This window comes from Otolemur garnettii, unplaced genomic scaffold (genome assembly GCF_000181295.1).
Source record: "Otolemur garnettii isolate 467f Iridium unplaced genomic scaffold, OtoGar3 scaffold00108, whole genome shotgun sequence".
NCBI classification, from domain to species: Eukaryota; Metazoa; Chordata; class Mammalia; order Primates; family Galagidae; genus Otolemur; species Otolemur garnettii.
The window spans coordinates 7,011,237-7,036,302 of record NW_003852503.1 but is presented as its reverse complement, the minus strand read 5'-3'; the positions used below and the strand labels follow the sequence as shown (position 1 = coordinate 7,036,302).

The 25,066-nt window shown below is 49.7% G+C and overlaps 1 protein-coding gene across 1 annotated transcript in view; it reads right to left on the bottom strand.

The window, feature by feature from the left end:
- Nucleotides 1-25,066, bottom strand: part of DSCAML1 (DS cell adhesion molecule like 1) — a 335,603-nt gene that overhangs the window by 10,105 nt on the left and 300,432 nt on the right. The window contains exons 17-25 of the mRNA XM_003796863.1: nt 23,765-24,005; nt 19,721-19,867; nt 17,339-17,494; nt 10,712-10,851; nt 4,663-4,816; nt 1,857-1,974; nt 1,351-1,514; nt 1,004-1,102; nt 72-260 (exon numbers count right to left, since the gene is read on the bottom strand). Coding sequence (XP_003796911.1) covers nt 72-260; nt 1,004-1,102; nt 1,351-1,514; nt 1,857-1,974; nt 4,663-4,816; nt 10,712-10,851; nt 17,339-17,494; nt 19,721-19,867; nt 23,765-24,005 — 1,408 coding nt within the window. The remainder of the gene's footprint in view (nt 1-71; nt 261-1,003; nt 1,103-1,350; nt 1,515-1,856; nt 1,975-4,662; nt 4,817-10,711; nt 10,852-17,338; nt 17,495-19,720; nt 19,868-23,764; nt 24,006-25,066) is intronic.

Here is a 25,066-nt window from a genome sequence, read left to right as displayed (position 1 = left end):
TGCCCTGGGCCCCCACCTGCCACCTCCCCCAGCCCGATGCTCCATCCCCACCCCTGTCCCCTGGGCCTCACCCCGCCCATGGGTCTTGGCCTCAATGATTTCGCTGATTCGCCCAGAGCCCACGCTGTTCTTGGCCGCCAGCTTCACCTTGTACCACGTGCCACACTTGAGGCTGTCCAGCTTGAAGGAGCGTTCGCTGGAGCTGATGAACACATCCTTCCACTCCTCGCTGTTGTCCACTGAGTACTGCAGCACAAAGCCTGCCCGGGACGTTTGCCAGGCTCAGTAGGGTAGGGTGGGGTGGGGCGGGGCAGCAAAAACCCTGCTCTGGGCTCCCCCCCTGCATTACTGGGAGCTGGGGGGGGGGCGTTGGGCCCCAGGCAGGGGCAGGGTGGCCAGAAAGGGGCATATGCAAATTAGATGCGAAATGGCAGGACCCTGGGTCCAGCTCCTGGGTGAGTTTCTCTCTTCACCTCCAGTGTTAGGGTTTAGTAGTCAAAGTGGGGATGGGAGCAGAAGACCAGCGCTGTGAGGCTTATAAGGATGCTGTGTGGCCCCCTGCACGGCAGCTGTCAGGGTCCCCTGGAGCTTGTTAAAAATGCACACTCTCAGCCCCCGCCCCAGACCCGCTGAATCAGAGACTGCGCTTGCAGAAGACGCCCTGGTAGTTTACATTCACGTTCAAGTTGGAGACGCCCTGGTTGAGTACATTTATCTACTTTGATAGAAGGGGAAAGGAGGCCTAGAGAGGAAACAGACTTCTCCAGGCCCACAAGCTCACGGTGGTAGTGGGATGGTGGTTTGCTAAAGCCCAGACAGGTCAGCCAGCACACTTTACATGGTACGTGGGGAGTAACTTCCTTGTGGCTAAGTCACTCCCCCAGACTTTATCATTTCTTGGGTTTTACAGGGACAAACTGGGGAACCAGGTAAAATCCTTTCCCTGCCCTGGGGCCCGGAATCCCTCCCGAGTCTTCCCGTCCTCCTCCAGACCCCTCCTCACCTCGGATGGAGCTGCCCCCATTGTCACCTGGAATCCAGGTCAAAGTGATGGATGAAGCTGAGGTTTTGGAGACAGTGAGACGGGGCTGGTCTGGGGGCACTGTGAAGGGAAAGCCAGGGGCCCTCAGTGCAAAGGGTGAACCCAATGATGGGGGCATCGGGAGCTCGATGGTGGAGAGGTCCTGGTTCTTCCAGGCTCCCACTCCTGCTTCTTACCCCTCTCTCCTCCCTGGCCACCTGCACCTCTGCCCCACCAAGGTCTGTCTCCCCAGAGAGAGACCAGCAACCACCTATCACCATCTCTCTCCTGCCCCTTCTCCATCCCTGTTCCCACCTGCTGAGTCTCACCTTGTACCAGAAGGTTGACGATGATGGTGTCGAAGCCACCAGTGTTGGTGGCCGTGCAGGTGTAGTAGCCCGAGTCCTCGGCCTTCACAGCGCGCAGCAGCAGTGTGCCATTGGTGTGGATGAGCCGGTGCCCATCCATGGACACTGGGATGGCCGAGTCTTCACTGCCAGGGCAAGGAGTAGGGTGAGTTATGGCAAGCATCCCCCATCGGGGGGCCCTCCCCCTTGTGTCGGCAAGTAGAGGAGGGCTGGGAGAAGAGGACGGCTTCCCAGGGAACCCTGGGCTCTCGGGGTTTTGCTCAGCACTTTCTGGATAACTTTGGCCTCTTCAACCACCCAGGGAAGGGAAGTCCTTGGTTCCTGGCCAAGGGGAGCCAGGGAAGCCAGGCCTGCTTGAGAGAGCAGTAGTTGTGTACCCTGCACAAGGACACCCCAGAGTCTCCTCATTGCGGGTCTCCTGTCCCTTCTCTGGAGTCACCCCGCCCCTCCAGGGTCTCACTGCTCACCTGTCCTTGGTCCACTTCACAGCAGGGGCTGGATCTCCCACCGAATTGCAAGGAAGCCTGACATCTTTCATCCAAGGTGTTGTCACAGTACCCCCAAAAGAGATGATCTTTGCTGGGGCTACAGGGAAGAGAGGGTGAGGGTCACCTCACTTCTACCCCTGAACATGTCCTGACCCCCCTTTCTGAGGACTCCCTAGATTTACAGTTTGAATCTCCCCTCCCCTATCTGACTCTCCACCTTGAACTTGGGTGGGGGTAGACATCAGGGAATTTCTGCTGGGAGTCACTGACTCAACCAACATTTCTCAGAGACCTCTCATGAGCCAGATATCACATGAGGCTCTGAGGAATCAAAAAATGAATAAGACATATTTTCTATCCTATCCTCAAGCTGTCTAAGAGGGAGACACTTTAAAAATCATTATAGGGTGCAAGATACTCTGGTGGTAGCAGATATAACCAAGCAGGGAGCGGAGAGGAGGGGGAATGAACTCTGTCTAGACAGTTATGTGAGTTGGGGAGGCAATGGCTGGAGAAGGCTTCTGAAATTGGAGACTTTCTTTTTCTTTTTCTTTTTTTTTTTTTTTTATTAAATCATAGCTGTGTACATTAATACTGTCATGGGGTATAGTGTGCTGTTTTTATATACAGTTTGAAATATTTTCATCAAACTGGATAACACAGCTTTCATGGCATTTTCTTAGTTATTGTGTTAAGACATTTATATTCTACATTTAGAAAGATTCTAAGATGAACCATAGACTTTCTTTTTAAAGAGGGTCTTGCTTTACTGCTCAGGCTGGAGTGAGGGGCATGATCTGTAGCCTTGAACTTCTGGGCTCGATCGACCCTCCTCAGGTCCAGATTTAAAGGACCATGTGCCCCAGTGCCTCAGAGGGTCAGAGGGGGCCCAGGGAGCTGAGGCCCTTCTTGGGTGAAGGGAAAGCAGCTGCGAGACTGGGGTGAGGCGTGGAGGCTGGTCCCTGTGAAGGCAGTGCTGGGCGATGGGACTCCTAGAATAGAGGAGGCCTGGGGGGCTGCTGCAAGGAGGGAGAAGGGCTGCTCGGGGCCAGACAGAAGGGCCAGGCAGAGGGGTCCAAGTTGAGTCACCCTCCACAGGGGGCATTGAGAAGCCTGGGGGCCTGGGGCACGTTTGAGGTTCTCTAGAGACCCCATTCCAGACCTGGTTTTGCCAAGGGCTGGGGCTGGCTCCTGGAACCTCTGTCTGTCTCAGACCTAAGCACAGGTGTGCAAATATGTCTGTGTGTGGGCAACAGTGCTTGGCTCCTGCCTCTCGGGGCAGCCTTGAGGGGAAGACGTGAGGGCACATGTGCACCTGTGTTCTAGGAAGTACAAAGCCTTGTAGGAGCGAGTTCTATTTAATGCCACAGGAGAAGGGGCCAGCCTTCCGCCAAGATACCTACGTTCTCAGACGCCACAGGCTCTGGGAGAAGGGATTGGTAGGGTCCGGGAGGAAGGAACAGGGGGTTGGAGCTGCCCCTGAGGAAGTGATGTGGGTAGTGCAGTGGTGCAGAGGCTGAGAGGAAAGAGTCCTCACTTGGAGCTAGCCCACCCCTTTCCAGGTGTCCTTGCCGGCCACGCCACTCCTGTCTCAGACCGCTCAGCTGTGGAATGGGACGATACCCCCTGTTGGCAGGGCAGCTGGGAGCCCCTGGCCCGCTGTAGGCCTTCCCTCAGACATGGCTGGCTCAGCCTGCAGAAGGGGAGGGGTGCTACTCTTGTGTTTGAGCCAAGGATAGCTCAAGTCACCCCAGGAAGGGTGCTGGGCTGAGCAGGCATAAACCTCTTCATCAGTCTGGCTGCTAGGACAGCAGGGCTTGAGAGCCAGGGGCTCAGTAGTGGCAGGGAATAGCGATGGGGAGAGATGAAGGGCACCAGGAGGCCAGGAGGCCAGGAGAGGACCTATAATCCTGGGCTGGTGGTGGCCAGTTCTCATTCCCCAGGATCGGGACTGTCTTCTCTGGGTAGCTCCCCCCGGGAGCTGGGGTGAGGCCCTGGCGCTATCTTTCCTCTGAAAAGTGGGGTGCCCCCAACACCACACTCTTCCCTAGGTCAGAGATTTGGTGGGCCTTTCTAAGAAGGTCTCACTCTCCTTCTCGACAGTGGCACTATCGTCGTTCACAGGAATCAGCAGTGCCACCTGTGCCCGAGGGGTCTAGGCTTCTGTAGGGGGCTGTCCCTGAGCCTCAGCTCCTCGGGGATCAGGGCAGGGATGACTCCTTGTCTTTCTTTTTTTTTTTTTTTTTTTTTTTTGAGACGGAGCCTCAAGCTGTCCCCCTGGGTAGAGTGCCATGGCATTATAGCTCACAGCAACCTCCAACTCCTGGGCTCAAGGGAGTCTCCTGCCTCCGCCTCCCAAGTAGCTGGGACCACAGGCACCCGCCACAACGCCTGGCCATTTTTTGGTTGCAGCCGTCATTGTTGTTTGGCGGGTCTGGGCTGGGGATTCGAACCCGCCACCTTAGGTGTACGTGGCTGGCGCCTTAGCCGGTTGAGCTATAGGCGCCGAGCCGACTCCTTGTCTTTCAAGCCTGGAGTAGGGTTTGGAGCCGAGACCAGGTCACCTGCCAGGATTCTAGGCTGGCTGCGGCCTGTTGTGAGGCACTCCTAGAGTCAGGGGGCAGCAGAGGCCTAGTCTTAGGGGATGCAGGAGGAAGGCTAGCGCGGCCAGCTCGTTACAGCCAGGTCACAGACAGTGAAGGGGAAAGAGACCTTATCTGGAGGAACCAGGATTTTGGAGCTTTTGCAAGCACCTACACCTCTGCCCTGGCCCCGGGCTTCTCACCCTTGCTGGCTGGCTCAATGGTGACTTTCTCGCTGCTGTTGCCCCGGCCGGCAGAGGTGACAGCGGCCACCCAGAGCAGATACTGCTGTCCCCGGTTTAGGTGGGCGATCCTGTAGAAGAGCTGCTCGGGGCTCGTCTCATACTCGCTGGGAGCCTGCGGGGCAGAGGAGAAGAGACCCTGAGAGGCAGCGCCAGGGCCCTGGAGCCTCCAGCCTCCAAGTCATCCTAGGGCCCTGGGCTAGGAGGAGGGGATGGCAGGTCGGGGTGAGAGGCCAGGATTCAGTCCAGTTTGCCCAACCCAAGTTTTGAAACAGAAGTGGACAGTTTGCCCTGGACTTGGCCCCTGTGAGCTGACAGGTCTGCTTTGCAGTATTGCTGGCTCATCCTCAGTTTACCTTTTTTGCTGATCGAAAGAGGTAACTGTGGCTTCAGATCAGGGCATGTGAGAGTTTGGGGTGTGGGATGGGGGGAACCAGGAGTCGGAAGAATGAGGTAGGGAGGCTCCCAAGAGAGCCCCGAGGAAGCAGTCTTTGGGAAGAAGCTAAATTACTGCCTCTGCCTTATTAGGGTTGTAGACAGGCTCCTCCAGCCTGTCCCGGGCTCAGTCACCTCCCAGCCCTGCGTCTAATTACCACTCCTTCATTCCGCAGGCGGCAAGCCTGTTGGGGGAGGAAGGGGCGGGAGAGGAACCATGAAAGCTTCGCAGGGCAGCACTTTATTAATGATTATTAGTGGTATAGATCGCCATATATATTTGTAGGTTATATAAATCTATACTTTTTTTTTTTAACAAAATGACAGTTTTGACAAGTTGCCAACAAAACAATATCGGATCCCAGTGGTTTTACCAGTTGCTTTGATGAAAAGATTATGTTGCCTTGGAAACCAGAGGCTCAGATATTGAAATGAATTTGAGAAGGAGCTTTTGATAAGCGCTAGTTTGCAGACCTCCTGTCAGCCTCTTCCCTGGTACAGGCGGGATGGGGCTGACTTTCATTTTATTTTATTTTTTGGTCAGCCCCAGGGTAGGGAGAGGAGGATAGCACCAGGGTCCCTTTGAAATCAGAGCAGAAGTCCAGGGAGGGGAAGCAGCCCTTGAACAGATGGGGAGCCCCGAGGCCAGAGGGAGCTAGTAATTAGCTATCTCTGCAGTCACGGGATCTTGCACACGCACGCTCACAGGAACACAGACATGTAGATGCATGCACACACATGCCAAGGGACAGACCTCCAGATAGATATGGGCCACAGAGCGACATTCTCCATGCCTCATGGGATGGCTGAGGGGCCAAATGACTTAAAATAGGAGAAAACATCCTTTTGGGCCCCAGCCTGTCTGCAGGGAAATGTCAGAGAGGAGGCACAGGCATCTCTGCAACATGCACAAAGCTTCCTGGCAGACTCTTCCTCCTGCCCTCTTTGTGGGGCAGGGGTGTCTGGTCCTCCACCCAGTAGGTCCCTACCGGGGATGGGTACAGAGCCACCCTGAGCCCTGGTAGTTGGAAGCTCTTTCAGGTTACAGCACTCAGGGGTCTGGTGTGCGAATCTGTGTGAATTACAGAGTTTGTATCTGTGAAAGAGTCCAGGGTGGCATAGTAGCTATAACACCTGCTTTCTCTTTTTACTAGGCATGTGACCCATGGTTGCTGGGGCCTCACTTTTCTCTCCTGCAAAGTAGGAAAGTAATATTGTCCTGCCTACCCTGTGTGGTGACTGTGAGGCCCAGTGAGGCAAAGTGTGTTCTAGTCTTGTAAACTGGGACATATTCCTCTCTGGGTTTATTTTTGGTGAGGTAGAGAAGTGTGTGTGTATGTGTGCATGTGTGCATGTGTATGCATGGAGAAAAGTTGAGTGTATTTGCTTGTGTGTGTCAGTGTGTACCAGAGTGTACATTTGTGCCTACACAGGACAGGGACATTTGGCTTCCCCTCAAAGTATTAGCATCTTGCCCAGATCCTGGGTGCCTTCCTTTTAACCTTCACTCCCCAACAATCTCCTGAAATCACCCTCAGAATCACATAGTCATATCCCCAGATTAAGAACCAGTGGATCAAAGTTTTTTTTAAAAGGGCAAACTACAAAAGAAGAACTAAAGGTAAATATTTCTATTCGTCTAATTATAAGAATAAAGGCAAAAATCATAAATAGAAATGATTGATACATTTTAATTTTATAAAAAGCAAAACTCTAGTGCCTCAAAAACAGACTCATAAGCAACTTATATCATAGAAAATAGTTATTATCCTTAATATGTAAGGAGCACTTGCAAATCAATAAGAAAAACATAAGAAAACCAAAAAAAAAAATGTACAAAGGGCACGAAATGACAATAATCAAAGGAAGAAAAATATGGCCAATGACTATATAAAAATAATCAGCCTAGCTAATAATCAAAGATAGGCAAGTTAAAATAAGATACTTTAAAAAATCAAGCTGACAAAAATAAAACAAAAATAAGACTGGGATCAGCATAAGTGCAAAGGACAAGGCTGCTGGTCCACACCACACACACCCCAGCTATCTACTATACTGGTGGAAAAAACAAATTCGTACAAACTTTCTGAAAGGCAATTTGCAAATGTGTATTCACATTCTTTGTGACTCTGGAATTCCTATGGAAATTTACCCTACGAAAATACTGAAATATGTGCATAAAGACGTTTGTGAAGAACGTTCATGGATGCATTATTTATAATGGTGAAAAATTGAAAGGTGCATTAAATATAGAATAATGGGGGACTGGCTAAATAGATTATGTATAAAGAGCCATGTTTATGTTTTAGATCATGGTTTGAAGAAGAATATTTGATGATGTAGGGCAGCACCTATGTGTATTACATGAAAAATGCAGACACATAACATATGTAAAATTTGGTTGTAATTTTGTTAACCTCCTCCTCCCCAACAACCCCTAAGATAGATGCAGATTAAAGACTGGAAGGCTATAGACCAAAACATGGCCAGTGTTTATCTTTAGGGAGTGAGAGTACAAGTAATTTTCCTCTTTATTCTTTTATATCTCCTACAGAATTTTCTATAATAAAATTGCATTATTTTTATAATCAGAGAAGCACAACAAATATACTAAAGTATTTGGCAAAATTTCTATCAGGACTCAATGTGGGTTTTTTTTTTTTTTTTTTTTGAGACAGAGTCTTACTTTGTCACCCTCAGTGCCATGGCATAATAGCTCACAACAACCTCAAACTCCTGGGCCCAAGCTATCCTCTTGCCTCACCCTCCTGTGGAGCTGGGACTACAAGTGCCCGCCACAACGCCTGGCTATTTTATAGAGATGGGGCCGCGCTCTTGCTTAAGCTGGTCTCAAATGCGTGAGCTCAAGCAATCCGCCCGCCTTGGCCTCCCAGAGTGCCAGGATTACAGGTGTGAACCACTGTGCCCAACCTATGCCTGGCTATTTTTTAGAGATGGGACCTCGCTCTTGCTTAGGCTGGTCTTGAGCTCATGAGCTCAAGCATTCCACCTGCCTTGGCCTCCCAGAGTGCTAAGACTACAGGCATGAGTCACTGTGCCTGGCCCTATCAGGACTCACTGTAGCTGGGACAGTCCCCAGGGGGTAACTCCTGAAGTGCCAGTGCCATACACTTTCTATTCTGAGTACCCTACATGTATATACTCTCCTGCCAGCACTGTGAATACACTTAGCCTCAGGCATTCACCTCCACCCCCACGCTCTCATACCTGCAGTTCAGCATAATCACCTAGTGTGGCCTCACCCCTTGTTTCCCCTCCCAGGACTGTCTTTCACAAATGGGTTTGTAATGCAATTTTTTGAAATTTGGAATATATTTGTGCACACATTGTGACAGTGTCACACATGGTGGTTAGGTCTCTATCTCCCTCACTAAATTCAGCCTCCCTCCCCAACTCTTGTCCCTAGTGCCCTCCAATGTGGTCTCACTGAAGTTCTTATCACACCAGCAGACCTTGTGTAACACTGTTTGATGGGAATCTCTCCAGGAGAGAGAGGCTTCCTACATGCTTAGGACACAAAGAGGATGGGGAGAGGGTCCTAGTATCTCCAGCAGCAGGAGGAGGAGGTGGGGACTCAGAGCTCTGTTCTGGGGCTTGGGAGAGGAGTCACAGCCACTCAGCTGAGGCCTCTTGAAGCCCAAGTAATGAGGTTCAGCACCTGGACACCAAGCCTGTGAAAGACTCCAGTATCAGAATAGGAAATACTGCAAAAACCCAAGCTAGAGAATGACTACCCATCAGTGCAAGGAGAGAAACTTGCCCGTATCTAAGGCTACACAGTGGCCAGGTTGCTCCTTATTCATTCATCAGACATGTTTTCAGATGTTCCAGGCACAGCACTTGGCAGCTGAGGACACAAAGATGAAAAGATGCTGCTCCTGTCCTCATAGGACCTCAGAGGTTGGTGCAGGAGATGGAGACACAGACAAGAATTGCTATCTCAGCACTCAGTGTATGACAGAGGAGGGAGGAGTGCGCCATGGCAGGAATCAACAGAGGAAGGGTATGGAGGTGGGAAAAGGCACAGTGGGGTCCAGCCCAGGAAAAGCTTAGTGTTGTAAGAGCCCAGAGTGTTAGCACTTAGGGAGGGCAGGGAGAGAGGGGAAAGCCACAGAGAATATGGCTGAAAATGTTGCCCAGAAAATACCAAGTGTCTGTGCTGGTATTTAAGATAAGTCATCGTAATGTTTGCACAAGATGAACAGCTATACAGAGATGAGAATGGAGGATGAAAATATGGATGAAATTCACAAATTCAAAACCTTGTTGAGTGAAAGAAGACTCCATTTATACAAGACTCCATTTATACAAAGTATGGAAAGAGGCAGCACTAATCTTTCCTAGTGAAGTCAGGATTGTGGTTACCCTTGCAGAGGGGTGGGTAGGGAATGGACTGGGTATGAGGGGGTCTTTGAGGAAATTGTAATGTCTTGTTCCATCCTCTGGGTGCGTTGTAAAAATTCATGGAGCTGCACAGTTGTGATGTGTGCACTTTGTCACATGTGAGATGGAGAGGCATCAGGGGGCTCTCCCCTCTGATAATAGAACTCTGGCTTCACTGGTGAGGAGCTGGGCCACCTGCCACTCAGAGGGTAATTCAGAAAGACCACAGGAAAGCAGAGCATATAAAGAGGAGAGGATGACATGATTACTGAGCAATTTCAGGGTGGCTTTCCTGGTGGCCAAGGGCTCACCGGCAGATGTTCGGCTGATGGCCAGTTGTTGAGTGAGGGAGAAGCCAGCCTCCTATTTCTGCTCCCTGCTGCAGCCCTGGTGACATCTCCCTGACCGTACCATGCCCCTATTAAATACTCCCCTCTGGCTCCCACTCCAACCCAGCTGGAAGCCCTCTCTGTATGGGTATGCTCTGGAGTGGCCACTCAGGCCTTTGTGGCCCAGTGGGTGGAGACAGTGACAGAGGCATGTTGTGGGATATGGATGCATTTCCCATGCCCCCACCTCTTCTTGCTCTGTGGGGCTCCTCTGAGAGCTCAGGAGAAGGGCTGGGGCTAGTCCTGGGGCTGTCCCCTCTGTTCTTAGGTGTGGGCAGATGTCACAACCTCTTAGCCCTCTCCCCTTGCTGGGGCCTGGCCCTGGCCAGAGAGAGATGCTGTCCCTTATTTTCTCCATGCTGAGGTGCTCACTCAGGGCAGAGATCCAAGGCCACACTAACATGCTAAAAGACGATTCATTCCCAGATGTCACAGACCAGGTAGACCCTAGTCACCAGCCCTGGGGCCTGATGGGAATGTCCTCTGTCAGCCAGACCAGAAGAGCTCAGGCTAGCCTCACTCTCACCTGTCTGCCTCGTTATGACCCACCTGACTTGAAGGATCTCCAGGGATTGTGACAATCTTGCAGCCTCTGGAACAGAGGGCTGACCTAAGAGGGTCACTGGGTAGTACTTAAGCCATTCTGGGGTGACCAGTCTCCATTTTTATCTATGAATCCAGGTAGAAGCTTGGATGCACACAGGCCCAGGGTTGGCCTGGAAGCCAGCTGATGACAAGGTTTCTTTTCTCCCATCCCCATCATCGTTTCTCCCTGAACTCACCGGCTGGCCAGAACCTGGGCTGGAACAGAAGATGGTGTACTTGCGGATCACCCCGTTGGGCTTAGTGGGTGGGAGCCACGACACGACCACACTGCTAGCTGACGAAGGGACAGCTTTGATGCCAGCAGGGGGACCTGGAACTGTGCAGAGAGAAGTCCTGGTCAGTTTAGAGAAAGGAGAAGCATAGCCTTTGGGAAAGAATGATGGAGGGAGTAGGGAGAGGGTGGCAACTCAATCTGGGAGAACTTCCTGGAGGTGATATCCTTAGCTTGGCTTAAAGAGGAGATGGTCTAGCATGATAAACAGGTGGGAGAGAAAGGCGATCATTTGGCTTATGACAAAGTGTCTTAAATGGAGGTCCTCAGAGTGGCCAGATCCCAGGACTTCGGATAGGCTAAAGAGAAACAGGACCCAGGAGGAAGTCATCTTGATACTTGTGATCTTAACCCCACCCCCTTGTCAGTGCTAACTAAAAGCCTATATTCAGGGGGAAAAACAATCACACTGGCACTGGTCACTTTTCCCTTTTTGGCCTGTGAGTTCCTTAAGGCTAAGACCACAACCTGTTTCCTGGTGTGAGCCTAGGACATTGCCTTGGAGATGCTATGTAGGCCTTTTCTGGAGGAAAGTCTACCTTTGGAGTGATTAGGAAAAGGACTCTAGGCTCCCTCTTACCATATTTGGACCTGCCCAGCCTGGCTCTGCCTGAGAGTCTAGAAGCTTCCTATCCCCAGCTCACACTCCCCACCTTCACCTCCCTGCTTTATGGTTGTGCATTTGTCTCTCCTCTTAGGAGCTTTTATGATCCTTTGAGGATACTGATCGTATCCTATTCAATTTATTTTACCTTTCTGAGTCTCAGTTTCCCCATCTAAACAGCAGAGATAATAACCACATTAAAAGGTTGTAGTGAGAATTAGTGCTAATTAAAATAAAGCACTTAGCACAGTGTGTACCACGCAGAAGACATTCAATAAGTGGTAACAATATTTTCACACTCCTTTTCCCAACTCTCAGCTTGTAGAAACTACTTCAACTTTTTTTCTAGTAAGTGGTCAATAATTTGGGGCTAAATAAAATATGTAGATGCAATATCATCATCTGTCTAAGTGCCTAAGCCCAGAAGCTAGGAATCATCCTTGATTTCCCCATCCCCTCTGCTGCAGCCCTGCCAGGTCTCTGAAGTTGTGGAGTCCCTGGACAGCTACTGGGTAAGTGCATTCATTGTAGTGTTAGTGTTCAAATCTATTCTTGCATGCTTTTTTTTTCTTATTAGGTGTTGAAAGAAGTGTGTTAAAAGCTTCCACTATGATTGTGGATTTGTCTATTTCTCTTCATACTTTATCAGTTTTTGTTTTTGTATATTTTGAGGTTATGTTATTAGGTACTTACATGTTTAAGATTGTTTTATTTGCCTAATATATTAGGTTTTTTTTTTAGCATAACAAAGTGTCCTTCTTTATCTCCAATGATGCTTTTGGCCTCAATGTATACTGTGTCTGATATTAATATTATTTTTCTATTAGACAATTTACATGGTATGTCTTATTTTTTTCCATTCTTTCATGTTGACTCTTTCTATATCCTTATGTTTTAGATGACTCCTATAAACAACACATACTTGGATTTTGTTTTTGGTTAGCCTGTCTGACAGCCTTCTTTTTTTAATTGAGGATTTTAGTGCATTTATCTTTAATGCAATTGCTGATGTATATTTTAAGTTTTTATTTATTTATTTAATTGGCTAATAAATATGGACAGGAGCTTTCTCTGTTGCCTGGGTTGAAGAGCAGTGGTGTGATCATAGCTCACAATACCCTGGGCTCAAGCAATCCTCCTGCCTCAGCCTTCTGAGTAGCTAGGACTATAGGTGAGCTACCACATTGGCTAGTTTATTTATTTATTTATTTGAGACAGAGTCTTGCTATGTCACCCTAGGTAGAGTGCTGTGGTGTCACAGCTCACAGCAAGCTCAAACTCTTGGGTTCAAGCGATTCTCTTGCTTTAGCCTCCCAAGTAGCTGGGACTACAGGCACCTGCCACAATGCCCAACTATTTTTTTGTTGTAGTTGTCATTGTTCTTTGTCAGGCCTGGGCTGGCTTTGAACCTGCCAGCTCTGGTGTACGTAGCTGGCGCCCTAGCTGCTGAGCTACAGGTGCCAAGCCTGGCTATTTTATTTTATTTCATTTTTTGTAGAGATGAAGTCTTGCTATGTTGCTCCTCAATTCCTGGCCTCAAAGAATCCTCCTGCTTCAACCTCCCAGAGTGCTGGGATTAAAGGTGTGAGCCACCATTCTCCACCTACACTTGGGTTTAAATATACCATCTACTAAAGACTTTCTATTTGTCCCACTTATTACTATTTTTCTTTTTCATTCCTTTTGTGTCTCCTTGTCAATTAAATATTTTTTCAAATTTTATTTTCCTCTCTCTATTAGCTTGACTATTACATATTTTCCCACTATGTTCAGTGATTACTCAACAGATTACAACATGGATCTTTAGCTTACATCTTCCAATTTACATGCCTTATTGTGTATTTCAATACTGTATATACATCATCTCTATTTTATGCAGTCATTATTAATTTAGATTTACCCATGTATTCACCATTAAATTGCCCGACCCTCCTTGGCTACATTACTGACTTCCACCCAGGATTATTTTCCTTCCAGTTAAAGAATACTATCTAATATGTCTCCATGTTGGTGACAAATTCTCTTAGTTTCTATTTGTCTGAAAAAATATTTATTTCATCTTAAGCTTGAAGAATAGTTTTGATAGGCATAATATCATGGGCTGATAACTATTTTTCTTACACACTTTAAATATACCATTGCATTGTTTTCTGGCTTCCATTGTTTCTGACAAGTTAGCTGACAATCTCGTTGTTGCTCTTTTGAAGACGTAATCAGTCTTTTTTCCTCTGGTTGCTTTTGATATTTCTCTCTCTGTTTTTTAGGCACTTTATTATGATATGTTAAGTTGTGGATTTCTTTAATTTGTTATTTGTGAAGTGTAGAGCTTCTTGAATTTGTGGATTGATATCTTTCATCGGTTTTGAACAATTTTCAGCCACTTTCTCTTCTGTCCTGTTTTTTTCTCCTCTTCCTTGGGATTTCCTCTCACTGCATCCTGTATGTCCTTGACACTCAGTATGTGGTCCATGGATCGTCAGCAGCATCACCTGGGAGCATGTTAGAAATGCAAAATCTCAGGTTCCACCCTAGACCTGCCAAATCAGAATCTGAATTTAACATGATCCCCAAGTGATTTGTGTACATATTAAAGTTTAAGAGTCACTTTTCTATGTCTCTTACCTGCTTTTTAAAATTTTTCATCCATTTGTCTTTCTGTGCTTTATTTGAATATTTTCTTCTGACCTAGCTTCCAATTCACTAATTATCTCTTCACCTGTGTCTAATATATCTAAACCCATCTACTCTGTTCTTAATTTCAGATATTAGTAGTTTTTTTCCCTAGATTTTCCATATGGTAGTTTCCAATTCTCTGAAATTTTCAGTCTTGTCAACCATCATTATCTTATAGTCCATGTTTGATAAAACCCACATTTGAGAACTTTGTGGATGTGTTTGTCTTGTGTGTCCTTTTTCTTTCTTTCCTTCTGGCTTTTGTTCATGTTTTCCCCCTTATTTTTATTGTATGCCAACACAGCATTTGAAAAATTATTTGTTGAAATAATTTGAGGCCTCAGATGATATCTTCCTAAAGAGAGGATTCATAATGCCTTCCGATATTACACCTGCATTCTGAGCACTAGCAATCTGGGATTGCTTCAATCCAGTTTCCAGGACTGAGATGGTCTGAAGGTGAGCTGTCTACTTTTGATCCGCTTTTACTCCTAGAGGGCTGTCCTTTAACTTAAAGTGAGAAGGATTCACCAGACAGAACTGCACATCCTGGCAGGCCCTGACCTCCAATCCATGTCTTTCTAGTACTGTTTGGCTTCTCAGCCACTGCCTCCAGATTCAGTAAATGTCCCCCAGGAAAAGAGCTACGTGTATTCCAAATGCAAGGCTCACTTCCTGGGCCTCTATTTTTCCTTGGATCCTTGCCCAGTGATTCTTCACTTTCCTGTCAGTTCTCTGATGCCTTCAAGCGAGAGTTTAAAAAACTATTTTATTCAGATTTCCTAGCTGTCTTTAGCAAGAAGGATAGTAGGCTTGAGTCACCTCATTGGTCATTACTGGAGGTGGAACTCCTCTGATAGGTTTTTCTAAACTCATGCTCCTCTTCATCCTCACTGCTGCTTCCCTAGTACAGAACTTCCACACCTCTGTGTGGACAGGTTCTAACAGGTCTCTGTGACACTAGTTCTTACTCCCCAGCACAAAGGTAACAAGAGTTAACTTCCCAAAACATGGGTTCAGTCATGCCTTTTCCTCAGTTAAAGATCTTTAAAGATCTTTGAGCCTAAAGATCCCTTTGCCTAAAATCCAACTCATGGATGCCCTTACCTGCAGCAATCATTCTTAGCACCCATAAAGCAACTATCATTTGCCAGTACCTCACATTTTAGAAACGATTTTACAGTTATCTGGCTTTTTTTTTTGGCCGGGGCTGGGTTTGAACCCACCACCTCCAGCATATGGGACCAGCACCCTACTCTTTTGAGCCACAGGTACTGCCCCAACTTTTTTTTTTTTTTGTGTGTGTGACATTGTCTCACTCTGTTGCCCAGATTAGAGTGCTATGGTGTCATCACAGCTCATCGCAACCTCAGACTCCTAGGCTTAAGCCACCCTCCTGCCTCAGCCTCCTGAGTAGCTGCGACTACAGATGTCTGCCACTATGCCTGGCTAATTTTTATTTTTTTGTAGATGTGGAGTCTTGCTATGTTGCTCAGGCTGGTCTCAAACTCCTGGCCTCAAGTGATCCTTCTACTTTGGCTTTTCAAAGTACTAGGATTATAGGTGGGAGCCATTATATCTGGTCAGTATCTTGCTTCTTACATTTTATCATGAGGAAACAGGTTCAAAAAGGTTAAGTGACTTGCCCACAAATGCCAGGGCTGGGGTGTGCACTTCTGTTGTATTTGCTATTGCCTTGTCCATGCTATGAAGCTCCTTCCTGCAGGCGAGGGGTGGTGTCTCCCTGGGCCCTGGCTCCTGTTCTGTGCCTTCCCATGTGTGTTCCACAGGGGGCTCTGGGGTGAGGGTTGAAAGCTCCCTGTAAGGAGGGATGGTGTTCCTAGACTTGTGAGTTCCCTTGCAGGGCCTCACCTTGGTCAGTTAAACATGTCCTGCTACTTATGGCTCAGCCCTGTATCAAGGGGCAAGATGAAGGCTGGGGATCAAGTGGTTCACTTCTGGGCCAGGAAGGTGCCTGAGTTGAGGCCCTGAGGCCTCAGATGGAACCAGGCTCTGGGGACCATTTCAGCTCAGTCTCCACATGAGAGCAGGTGGCTCTGCTGGGAGTTGTCCCGGGCAGCTGTGATGGGAGGATTAATGACAGCAAAAGTAGGGCAGGCAGGTTGGTAAATATTGAAGTGCTCAGAGCTTAAGGGGAGAAGGAGGGGCTTTGGGTGAGGGAGGAGATTAAGCCAAGCTGGGAGCTGGTCCAGTCGCTGGGCTCTGTGCTGTGCTGGCAGCTTCTCCCGAATTGCTCCTTTTCCAGCACCTTCTGACAAATTATTTGAATAGGACCTAGACTCTGGGTCTTCATAGTCCTTGAAAAAGCTGAGGCTGAGTGGGAAGGGAGCCATCAGGCCAAAACAAGGGCTACCATTTCAGTGCCCATTGTGCACCAGCCACTTTCATGTGAGTCATGCCTTTCAAGAGCAGAGCACCTGGCTCAGAACATGCACTTAAGAAGCAGCTAAGTGATGTGGTTTGGGAGGAGTAGGGAAGAAAGTGGTAGGGCTGGAAGCAGGAGCCCAGAGAGATGCATTGGTCACACATAGCATCTCCCAGGGGGGTGATGTTCTTTAGGAAGGTACCCCTAGAGTAGAGTGGCTCTGGGCCCTGGGTGGACTCTGGTCCTTCTCCCAACCTACTCCCTCCTGGGTCTGCTCCACTCCCACCTCCTGCTTCCCTGCCCTTACTTGAGTTTGGCCGCCATCTCTTGAGTTTTATCTAGTTCTTCCCTTTGAGAAGGGTGTTGAAATGGAGGCATATCCCCTTTCTCTTCTTGGGAGTCTAGGCCTGGCCTGTTTTGAGGCCTCTGTCAGGTGATCACCAAGTCCCTAAGCCAAGATGTGCTTAGTGACACTCCTGCTTTCCCCAACCCCAACATCTGTACCCAGAGGAGACCAGGCTAAGCCTGGCAGGGGAGCAGATGCCACAAAAAGGGTGCCTTTAGGGCTGGGGAGGAGGGTTGAAGGTTTATCTGGCCTCTGACTCAATGCTGCAGGGTTTTGGGGGGGGGGGCACTTACATTTGTGTATATGCCAAAACAGGAATCCTGTGGCATTTCACCACGGCCTAAGATAAGCTATGTCCTTCCCAAAGCAGGACCCCCAAAGTCCTCAAAGTCACCCTACAATGGCTCAAAGGAACAGGAGAAAGGACAGTACCTTGGTGTCACCCTTACTCTCCCGGTTGAGTTGGGGGGTGGGCAGTGGGGCAGGTCAAGAGCAGCCTGTCTGGGGGGAGGCCTGGACTCACCGTCCTCCTTGGTCTGGATGTAGAGCACGCTGCTGCGGACGCCGTCCCCAGCCTGGGTGTAGGCTAGCACCTGGACGCTGTAGTTGGTGAACTTCTCCATGCCCCGCAGCTCCACTCGCTCCCGTGTGGTGGTGATGTTCTGCATCTCACCCCACTCTGTTGGAGACAAGCAGCCTCTGAGTGTGGTCTGGTCCCACCAGGCCATGGTCCCTGCTGCTGCCCTGTTGGCCTGGGCAACACATACTCCTGCTCCCTGGCTTAGAGACCTATTCCATGATGGCCAGTCCTAGAGGGTCCTCCACCCTGAGGTACCTGGGAACAGGTGTGGGCTACCACCCCTGGCCATGTGTATCTCTAAGTATCCCAGTGAGGGCAAGGCAACTATACTGGCCTGGCCCCAGCCTCTAGTTTCCCTTACACCAACTTCAACTTGATACTTGCCCCTTGGAACATCTCCATTTCTCCATCTCTCCAAGCAACGTTTCTACCCCCTGCCATCCAAGCCCTTTCCCATGTGAGAGATCCTGGGCAGTGTGATTCCCAAATGGCTGAGGCTGCTTCCCCTGCCTCTGACTGCTCCTGGGCCTAAGTGACCCATCTGCCTTCTTCTCATCATTGAAAACATCCACCTGTGCCCTGTGAAATCCTGCTCAAGAACCTGGGTCCAGCTGGTAGAGCTGACAGCCTCAGATTCAGTGAGGACCTATCATCCTTGCTCTGCCAAGAAATTTCTTGTACAATTTAAACAGGAACCATGGGAGGGCCAGGGTCATAGAATGAGGAAAAAAGACAAACTCCTAAGCCTCCCACTGGGACTACTGGGCTTTCAGAAGGACCCAGTTGAGCACTGGCCTTGTAGAGATGAGAACCTACAAACCCACCCTCAGCACCGTGCTGGTGGCCAAGGCCCAAGGCAGAGAGCCTGGCCTGGGGAAGGCAGCAGTCTGCCAGGGTCCAGAGGATCAGAAGGCCATGCCTAGGATGAGGGGACCCTGGGCCAGTGCAGGAGGAATCTCAGAGGCCTGAGCAGGAGAGCCTTCCTTATCTAGGAGGCCAGAAACCAGGGCAGACTTGTGGAGGACTGGAGCCAGAGAGAGACCCAGGAAGGAGGCAGCAGGTGGCCAATGGTCCAGGTGGTCTTCGAAGATTAGTGAGGCCAATAGCTTCCTCAGAGGCTGAGGCTAAGGAAATCCTTTACTTAGCTCAGCACAAATATGAATGTAGTGAGGTCACCTTCTAAGCAGTGTGATGTGGCATCTCATAGCAAAATAACTTGGGAGGACTTCAGAGACCAAACCCCTGAGCTAGAGGCCTCTGCCTTTTGTAGGACACAATGGAGATGGTGGTGGGGAAGACATTTCCTATTGGCAGTGTGTCTGGGCAGAGCAGAATCCAGGTGGGGAGGAGGATGGTAGCAGCTCTGGACAGATGTGCTGGGCTCCCAGGGCCTCCAGGGAAAGAAGAGGGCACAGAGGCAGAAAGCTCGGGATCTGGGGAGGCAAACTCATTGTAGCCCTTTGTGGTCTGCTGAGATGAGGCCTTCAGGAGAACATTTCCACAGTTTGGGGTGTTGGGCCTCGGCTTGTGTGGATACAAACCTTCCAGTCACTTGAAGGTCTTTGCGTATGCCCACAGGCAGGAGCTTGGTATGTTGGGGGGGACCCAAACTGGTTTGCACAGTATAAAGACAAGAAAGACACCATTGGTAGGTGGTGCCATTGTATCAGCTTTTCTCCCTTTGCCATCTGACCCCCAGTTCCACGGTGTGTGTCCTTCTCCAGGTCCTCAGTATCTCCTGACACAGACTACGTGCCTGGCTGAAGCTAGGTTTGGCCAAGGGAGACTGTCCCCGGGTTCTGGTGACCCTGCTGCCTCTCTTGCTCTTCAGGCTGGTGCTCTTCTCAGCTGCTCCCCACCCGCAGGAATAGTCCCTTCACCACACTCTACGATTGTCCTATCTGAATGTACCAAGTGTTCCCTGCAGGGACCCTGACTGATACAGCCCCAAGGGCTTAATATCAATATGTAAAAGTAGAAAAGCAAATAAGCCACTATCATGCCCCGAGTAACTCCCCAAACATACTGTAGTCTAGGAGTAGCTTGTTGTTTCCTTTTCATCCCTCACCAGAGACAGGACCACGTATACCCCTATCCACACTTGCCCCTGGTCAGACCCAGGCTACTGTGGACATGTGTGAGTGAACCCCGAGCCCTCCCTCACTAGCCCTTGGCCCTTCCAAACATTATCCCTCCCATGGAGAATGGAGGTATCCCACTGTACATGGCATACCAAGGGAAGATGCTGTGCTCTAAGCCTGAAAGCAGTCCCCACAACTCCACACCTCTGTCCTGAGACCTAGTCATCAGTTGTGGCAGACTCACCACCATCAACGTAGAGTGACCAGAAGATGACCCTATAGCCTTTCAGGACACCATTGAGGGTGCTTCGTGGAGGCTCCGACCAGGAGATGACGGCCACATCGGAAGTGATGGACAGGGCCCGGACATTTTCAGGGGGCTGGCTGGGCACTGCATGGGGTGAGGGGAGAACCAAGAGGCCAGTCAGTCAGCTGTGGGAGTGACAGCAAGTCCCAGGCTTGGGGGGACTGCTAGTGTCCAGTTAGATACATGGAGGGATCTCCTGACTCAAGAGTCCTGGGGAAGCTAGAAAGTGAACCAAGTCTCCTTTTCTGGGGACTAGGCTAGACAGACATCTTTCCAGACTTTGTCTCCTTGTTCTCTGGGTAGCAAGTTCCTTGTTCTTGTCAAGTACTGGGAAGAAGGTGAGGAACTCCTGCATGAGCCCCTGGGAATTCAGAGGAATCCGCCTCTGATGGATGTGGCAGAACCCCCCGACCAGGTGTCCGTAATTCAGGATGCTATCTGATGGCTGCCAGCCCCTCTGCATCATCTGACCAGGGGTCCAAGCCATGGCCTGGCTCTAGGGACTCCTGTGTCCTTGTGTCAAGCTGAAGGAGGGAGGAGGATCTCACCCCTGGTGCAGGGTAGGGGAGGACAGACCCTTAGACCTTTGGAGCCCATTTATCCTACCTCTGCCCCTGCCCCTATAACACGAACACACCTGCCGGCCTGGGATGATGGGAAACACTCTCTGGGACCAGTGTATAGTCTCTAACCCTCTAAGAGACGCTCCCTTGGAGAGCTACCTGGGTACTTAACCTGAGGCCCACTCTCCTGGGTTGGCCTGGGACAGCTTGCCCTTTCTGAGATGACAGACAGTGGGAACACCTCAGCTAGGGAGAACTTTGGTGGCACTTCCTGCTGGCTTTTGAGGAGCCAGGGACAAAGCAAAAGACCGAGTCTGCTTTGCTCTGAATGGGAAGAAGAGGCACAGGCTGGATGGAAGGTAATTAGATCCCGTTGCCCCACAAGAGGCAACTCTAATTTTTATGAGCATTTAAATGATAATACATCATCCTAACGATCCTCTTTGAGAATGATTATTGTTTCATATTACTTAGGTGTAAAAATATAAGCACCATGTAATTAGGGACCCAGTGTAATAAACTAATACAGATCGCCCGTTCAAACAAAATGAAGGTAATATAATTATGGAAAAGACACTATTGCTAAAGCAGGGGCCCTTGAATACCCCAGGAGGAGTGCTAATATTGCCAGGAAACGATCAGGATCTGACAGGCTAACGAGGGCCTTAATTAAGTATGAAAAACTGCTGAGCAAATGCTGCAGGAAACTTTCTTCCCCCTCTCTCCTCCTTTGTTTTGAAAATGACTCCACAGCCACGCTGATCTCTCTCCCTGTTGGAAATTCCAGGCCTCCCCCCTCCCCCACAAGGCAAGGCAGGTGGTGCTCTGACAAAGGCAGGTGGCCTGACTCTGCTCTGGTGGGGCCCTGGGTGGACAGAGCTTAGTGTTAGGTTGGGTGGGCTGGCCTGGGCTGGGGCAACTGTTCCCCTGGACGTGCCTCCTGGAGCGTCCTGTATCCTGCCTTGCTCCCAAGCAAAAGGGGAGCCCCATAGGGTGAAGCAAGGAGAGTATGGGACTCAGGGTCTGGCCTGGATTTCATCAGACTCTTATTTAATAGATAGGCAGTTCTAGACGGGTTACTTAACCTCCACAAGCCTGGATGCCCTCTGTCGGGGACAGAACTGTTGGTGCTGTGGGTCTCCAAAGTGCTGCCTAAACCAGCAGTGTTAGTTAACATTATCTGGGAACTTACTAGAATGTTATTTTCTTTTGGAGACAGAATCTCACTCTGTTACCTAGGCTAGAAAACCACAGAGTCAGCTTAGCTCACAGCAACCTCAGACTCCTGAGTTCAAGTGATCCTCCTGCCTCAGCCTCCTGAGTAGCTGGGACAACAGACACCCACCACCACACCTGGCTAATTTTTCTATTTTTTTTTTTTTTTTGGTAGAGACAGAGTCTCACTTTGTCATCCTCTGTAGAATGCTGTGGAATCACACAGCTCACAGCAACCTCCAACTCCTGGGCTTAGTCAATTCTCTTGCCTCAGCTGCCCGAGTAGCTGGGACTACAGGTACCCACCACAACGCCTGGCTATTTTTTTGTTGCAGTTTGGCTGGGGCCGGGTTTGAACCCACCACCCTCAGTGGATGGGGCTGGTGCCCTACCCACTGAGCCACAGGCACTGCCCTAATTTTTCTATTTTTAGTAGAGATGGGGTCTTGCTCTTGCTCCGGCTGGTCTTGAACTACTGAGCTTAAGAAATCCTCCTGCCCCAGCCTCTCAGAGCGCTAGGATTACAGGTGCTAGCCACCACGCTTGGCCTAGAAATGGTTTTTTAAAGAAATGGGGTCTTGCTTTGTTGCCCAGGCTGGCCTTGAACTTCTGGCCAAGTTCAAGTGATCCTCCCACCTTAGCCTCCCGAGTAGCTGGGTCTATAAATTTTTGGCCCCCACCTCAGATCTGCAGAAGCAGAAGCCCTGGGGCTGGGGCCCAGTAGTCAGCATTTAATAGACCTTCCTGAGATCCTGACGTATGCTCAGGTTTGGTGTTAGGTGCTGCCTGAATTAATACCACTGGTACTAAACAGTGACAAGCTGATTTTCCTCAACCCAGCCAGGCCTGTGGCCAGCATCTCAGGCTGGAGGAGCTGAGGGGGCTGGGAGCTCATGGCTGGGGATGGGACTGGGGGGTTGGGCTTCTCTGTGCCTCTGTGCTCTCCAGGCGCCTTTCCCCTCATTTCTATTCTCTCTTTTCCTCAGGTGCCCAGAGCTCCGGGGCTATTGAGGTCTATGCCATCTCAAAGCCCAGCCTGTGCCCCAGAGCAATGAAACGAGAATCTCTGGGGATAAAGCCCGGGCATCAGTATTTTGAAAGCTCTCTGGATCATTCCAACGTGTAGCCAAGGTTAGGCAGTGGCTGTATGAGCTAATTGCTAACCTACCCTCTTGTGTTCCTAACCTGATGTGTCCTAACCCCTCTTCCCACTGGGTGCTGCATTTTCAGAAGGGATGAGGTGGGGGGGCATTGTTTCATCTAAGGGAATGGCTCTCTAGTGGTAGAATGTTTGGTATCCTGATGTGCAGGGCCAATGGGTTCTGTTCTCTGGGCAGGTGGTCCCTCTGTTGGGGGCAGAGTGGGCAGGCTCAGACTCTATGGAAGGTTTTAATCTCAGACCCTCATTTTGGGTTGGGGCATCAAGAAGGAAACTTGGAAGAAAGGTCTCCTTCTTTATTCTGGTCTCTGAGGTATTGTGACCAGCCTGGCCACCTCTCCTCTTTGACCTGCTGAAGGAGATGCCAGCTGGTATCTTCTTTGTACTTGGGCAGAGGGCATGTTCCTGCTTGCTCTTAACTCTCTCTCCCTAGAGAGACTGCCCCTTAATTTACTAATCAGAGTGTGGGGTCCTCTCTAGTCATCAAAGAATGAAGTTTTAAATAATCGGGTTCTAAATCCTCTGCCACATGGGTGATTGGATTTCTTAACTCCACAGTCTCATCTTGAGTCCTTAAAACAGATGGTGGACAGGTTCCAGCCTAGAATACAAAGGCAACTTGGCTCCTGCCCTTTCTCCAGGAAGCTGTCAAGGAGGAGAAACAGGACCCCGGTGTAGAGGAAAGAGCTTGGGTCAGAGAGATGGGTTAGGATGCTAGGAAGAAAAGGCAGGGGAGAAGCATGGATGGAGAGACACAGGCGGACAGACAAGTGCTCCGATTGCCCAACAGGTCAACAGATGGACTGAGGGGCAGGGCATCCACAGGTGAGGGACAGAGAGCCGATGGGCTGAGAGGCCCAGGTGCTGAGTTCACCAAACATCCCCTGAGGATCCAAAGGTCAAGAGGAGACCCAGGGAGCCTGTGTGGACCTATACCAAGATGGCACCCAGACATGAGCAGAAGGACCCACAGGCCCTCCTTGGTGGCCCTGGCTGTGCCTACGGCTGGGGTCTCTACTCCCTCCCCACTGAGGGCGCCCTCACCATCCTCCAGGGTGGTGGCATTGATCTCGCTGGATGAGGGCCCTGTGCCAGCCCTATTGAAGGCCTGGACCACCACCCCGTACTGGGCAAACTTCTTGAGGTTGTCCAGGGTGTAGACCTCGCTGTCCCCAGTGGCCTTCATCTCCACGATGCTGTACTGCCCGTTGCTGCCAGGGCTGTTCTCCCTGTAGCCAATCTGGTAGCCTCGGATGACGCCATTCTGCAGCTCCTTCTTGGGTGCCTGTGAGCACAGGGGAGGGGCGGGGACAAAGATACAGGCAAGCTGTGAGATGATGCTCTGAAGACCAACGTCAGCTCATGCCACGCCTCTGCTCTCACCCTTCAAAGGCCCCCATCTTGCTCAGACTGAAAGCCAAAATCTTCAGCACTATGGCACACTGGCCTGTGCTGTTCACCCCAGGTATATCCACATCTCAGGGGGACACTGCCTCCTGGGATAGCCACGCTGCTGGCCTACTTCCCTGTGTGTCCTTATTGGGACACCCCCTTCTTAACTAAGCCTTCCTTAAGTCTTTACATAAGATTGTTCCCTGCCTCGCTCCAGCTCTCCATTTTTCTTTCAGGTTTATTTTCCACCCCAGAACCTAGCATCATTTGACAGTCCACGTTTTTTACTTATGCACTTGACCACCTAACTTGACCTTGTTAGAATGTAAGCACCATGAGGACGAGAAGCACTGTCTGCTTTGTGTACTGCTGTACCCTCAGTGTCTTGAGGAGGGCCCGGATGGCAGGCCCGTACCGTGTATGAATGAGTGGATGAATGAATGAATAGGAATGTCACTGGCACGGGCTCTGGGGCTTGGGAAATACAGAGCATCAGTCACGAAGTAATCAGCTGGAGAGGAAGGTGAACAATTAGTTTGCATAAAAACAGTCCTGAGACACCACTTCACATCCATTAGAATGGCTATTAGAAAAATAACAGAAAATAAGTGTTATTGAAGTCGTGCAGGAATCGGAACCCTTGCACATTGCCGTTGGGATTGTAAGGTAGGGTAGCTAGTGTGGAAGACGCTTTGGTGGTTTCTCAAAAAGTTAAACAGAATTATCATATCATCCAGCAGTTCCACCCCAAAAGAACTGAACTCAGGGACTCTAACAGATACTTGTATACCCATGTTCACAGCAGCATTATTGAGAATAGCCAAAGGTGGAAGCAACCCAAGTGTCCATCAAGAAATGAATGGATTGGCTCGGTGCCTATAGCTCAACCAGCTAAGGCGCCAGCCACGTACACCTAAGGTGGCAGGTTCGAATCCCCAGCCCGGACCCGCCAAA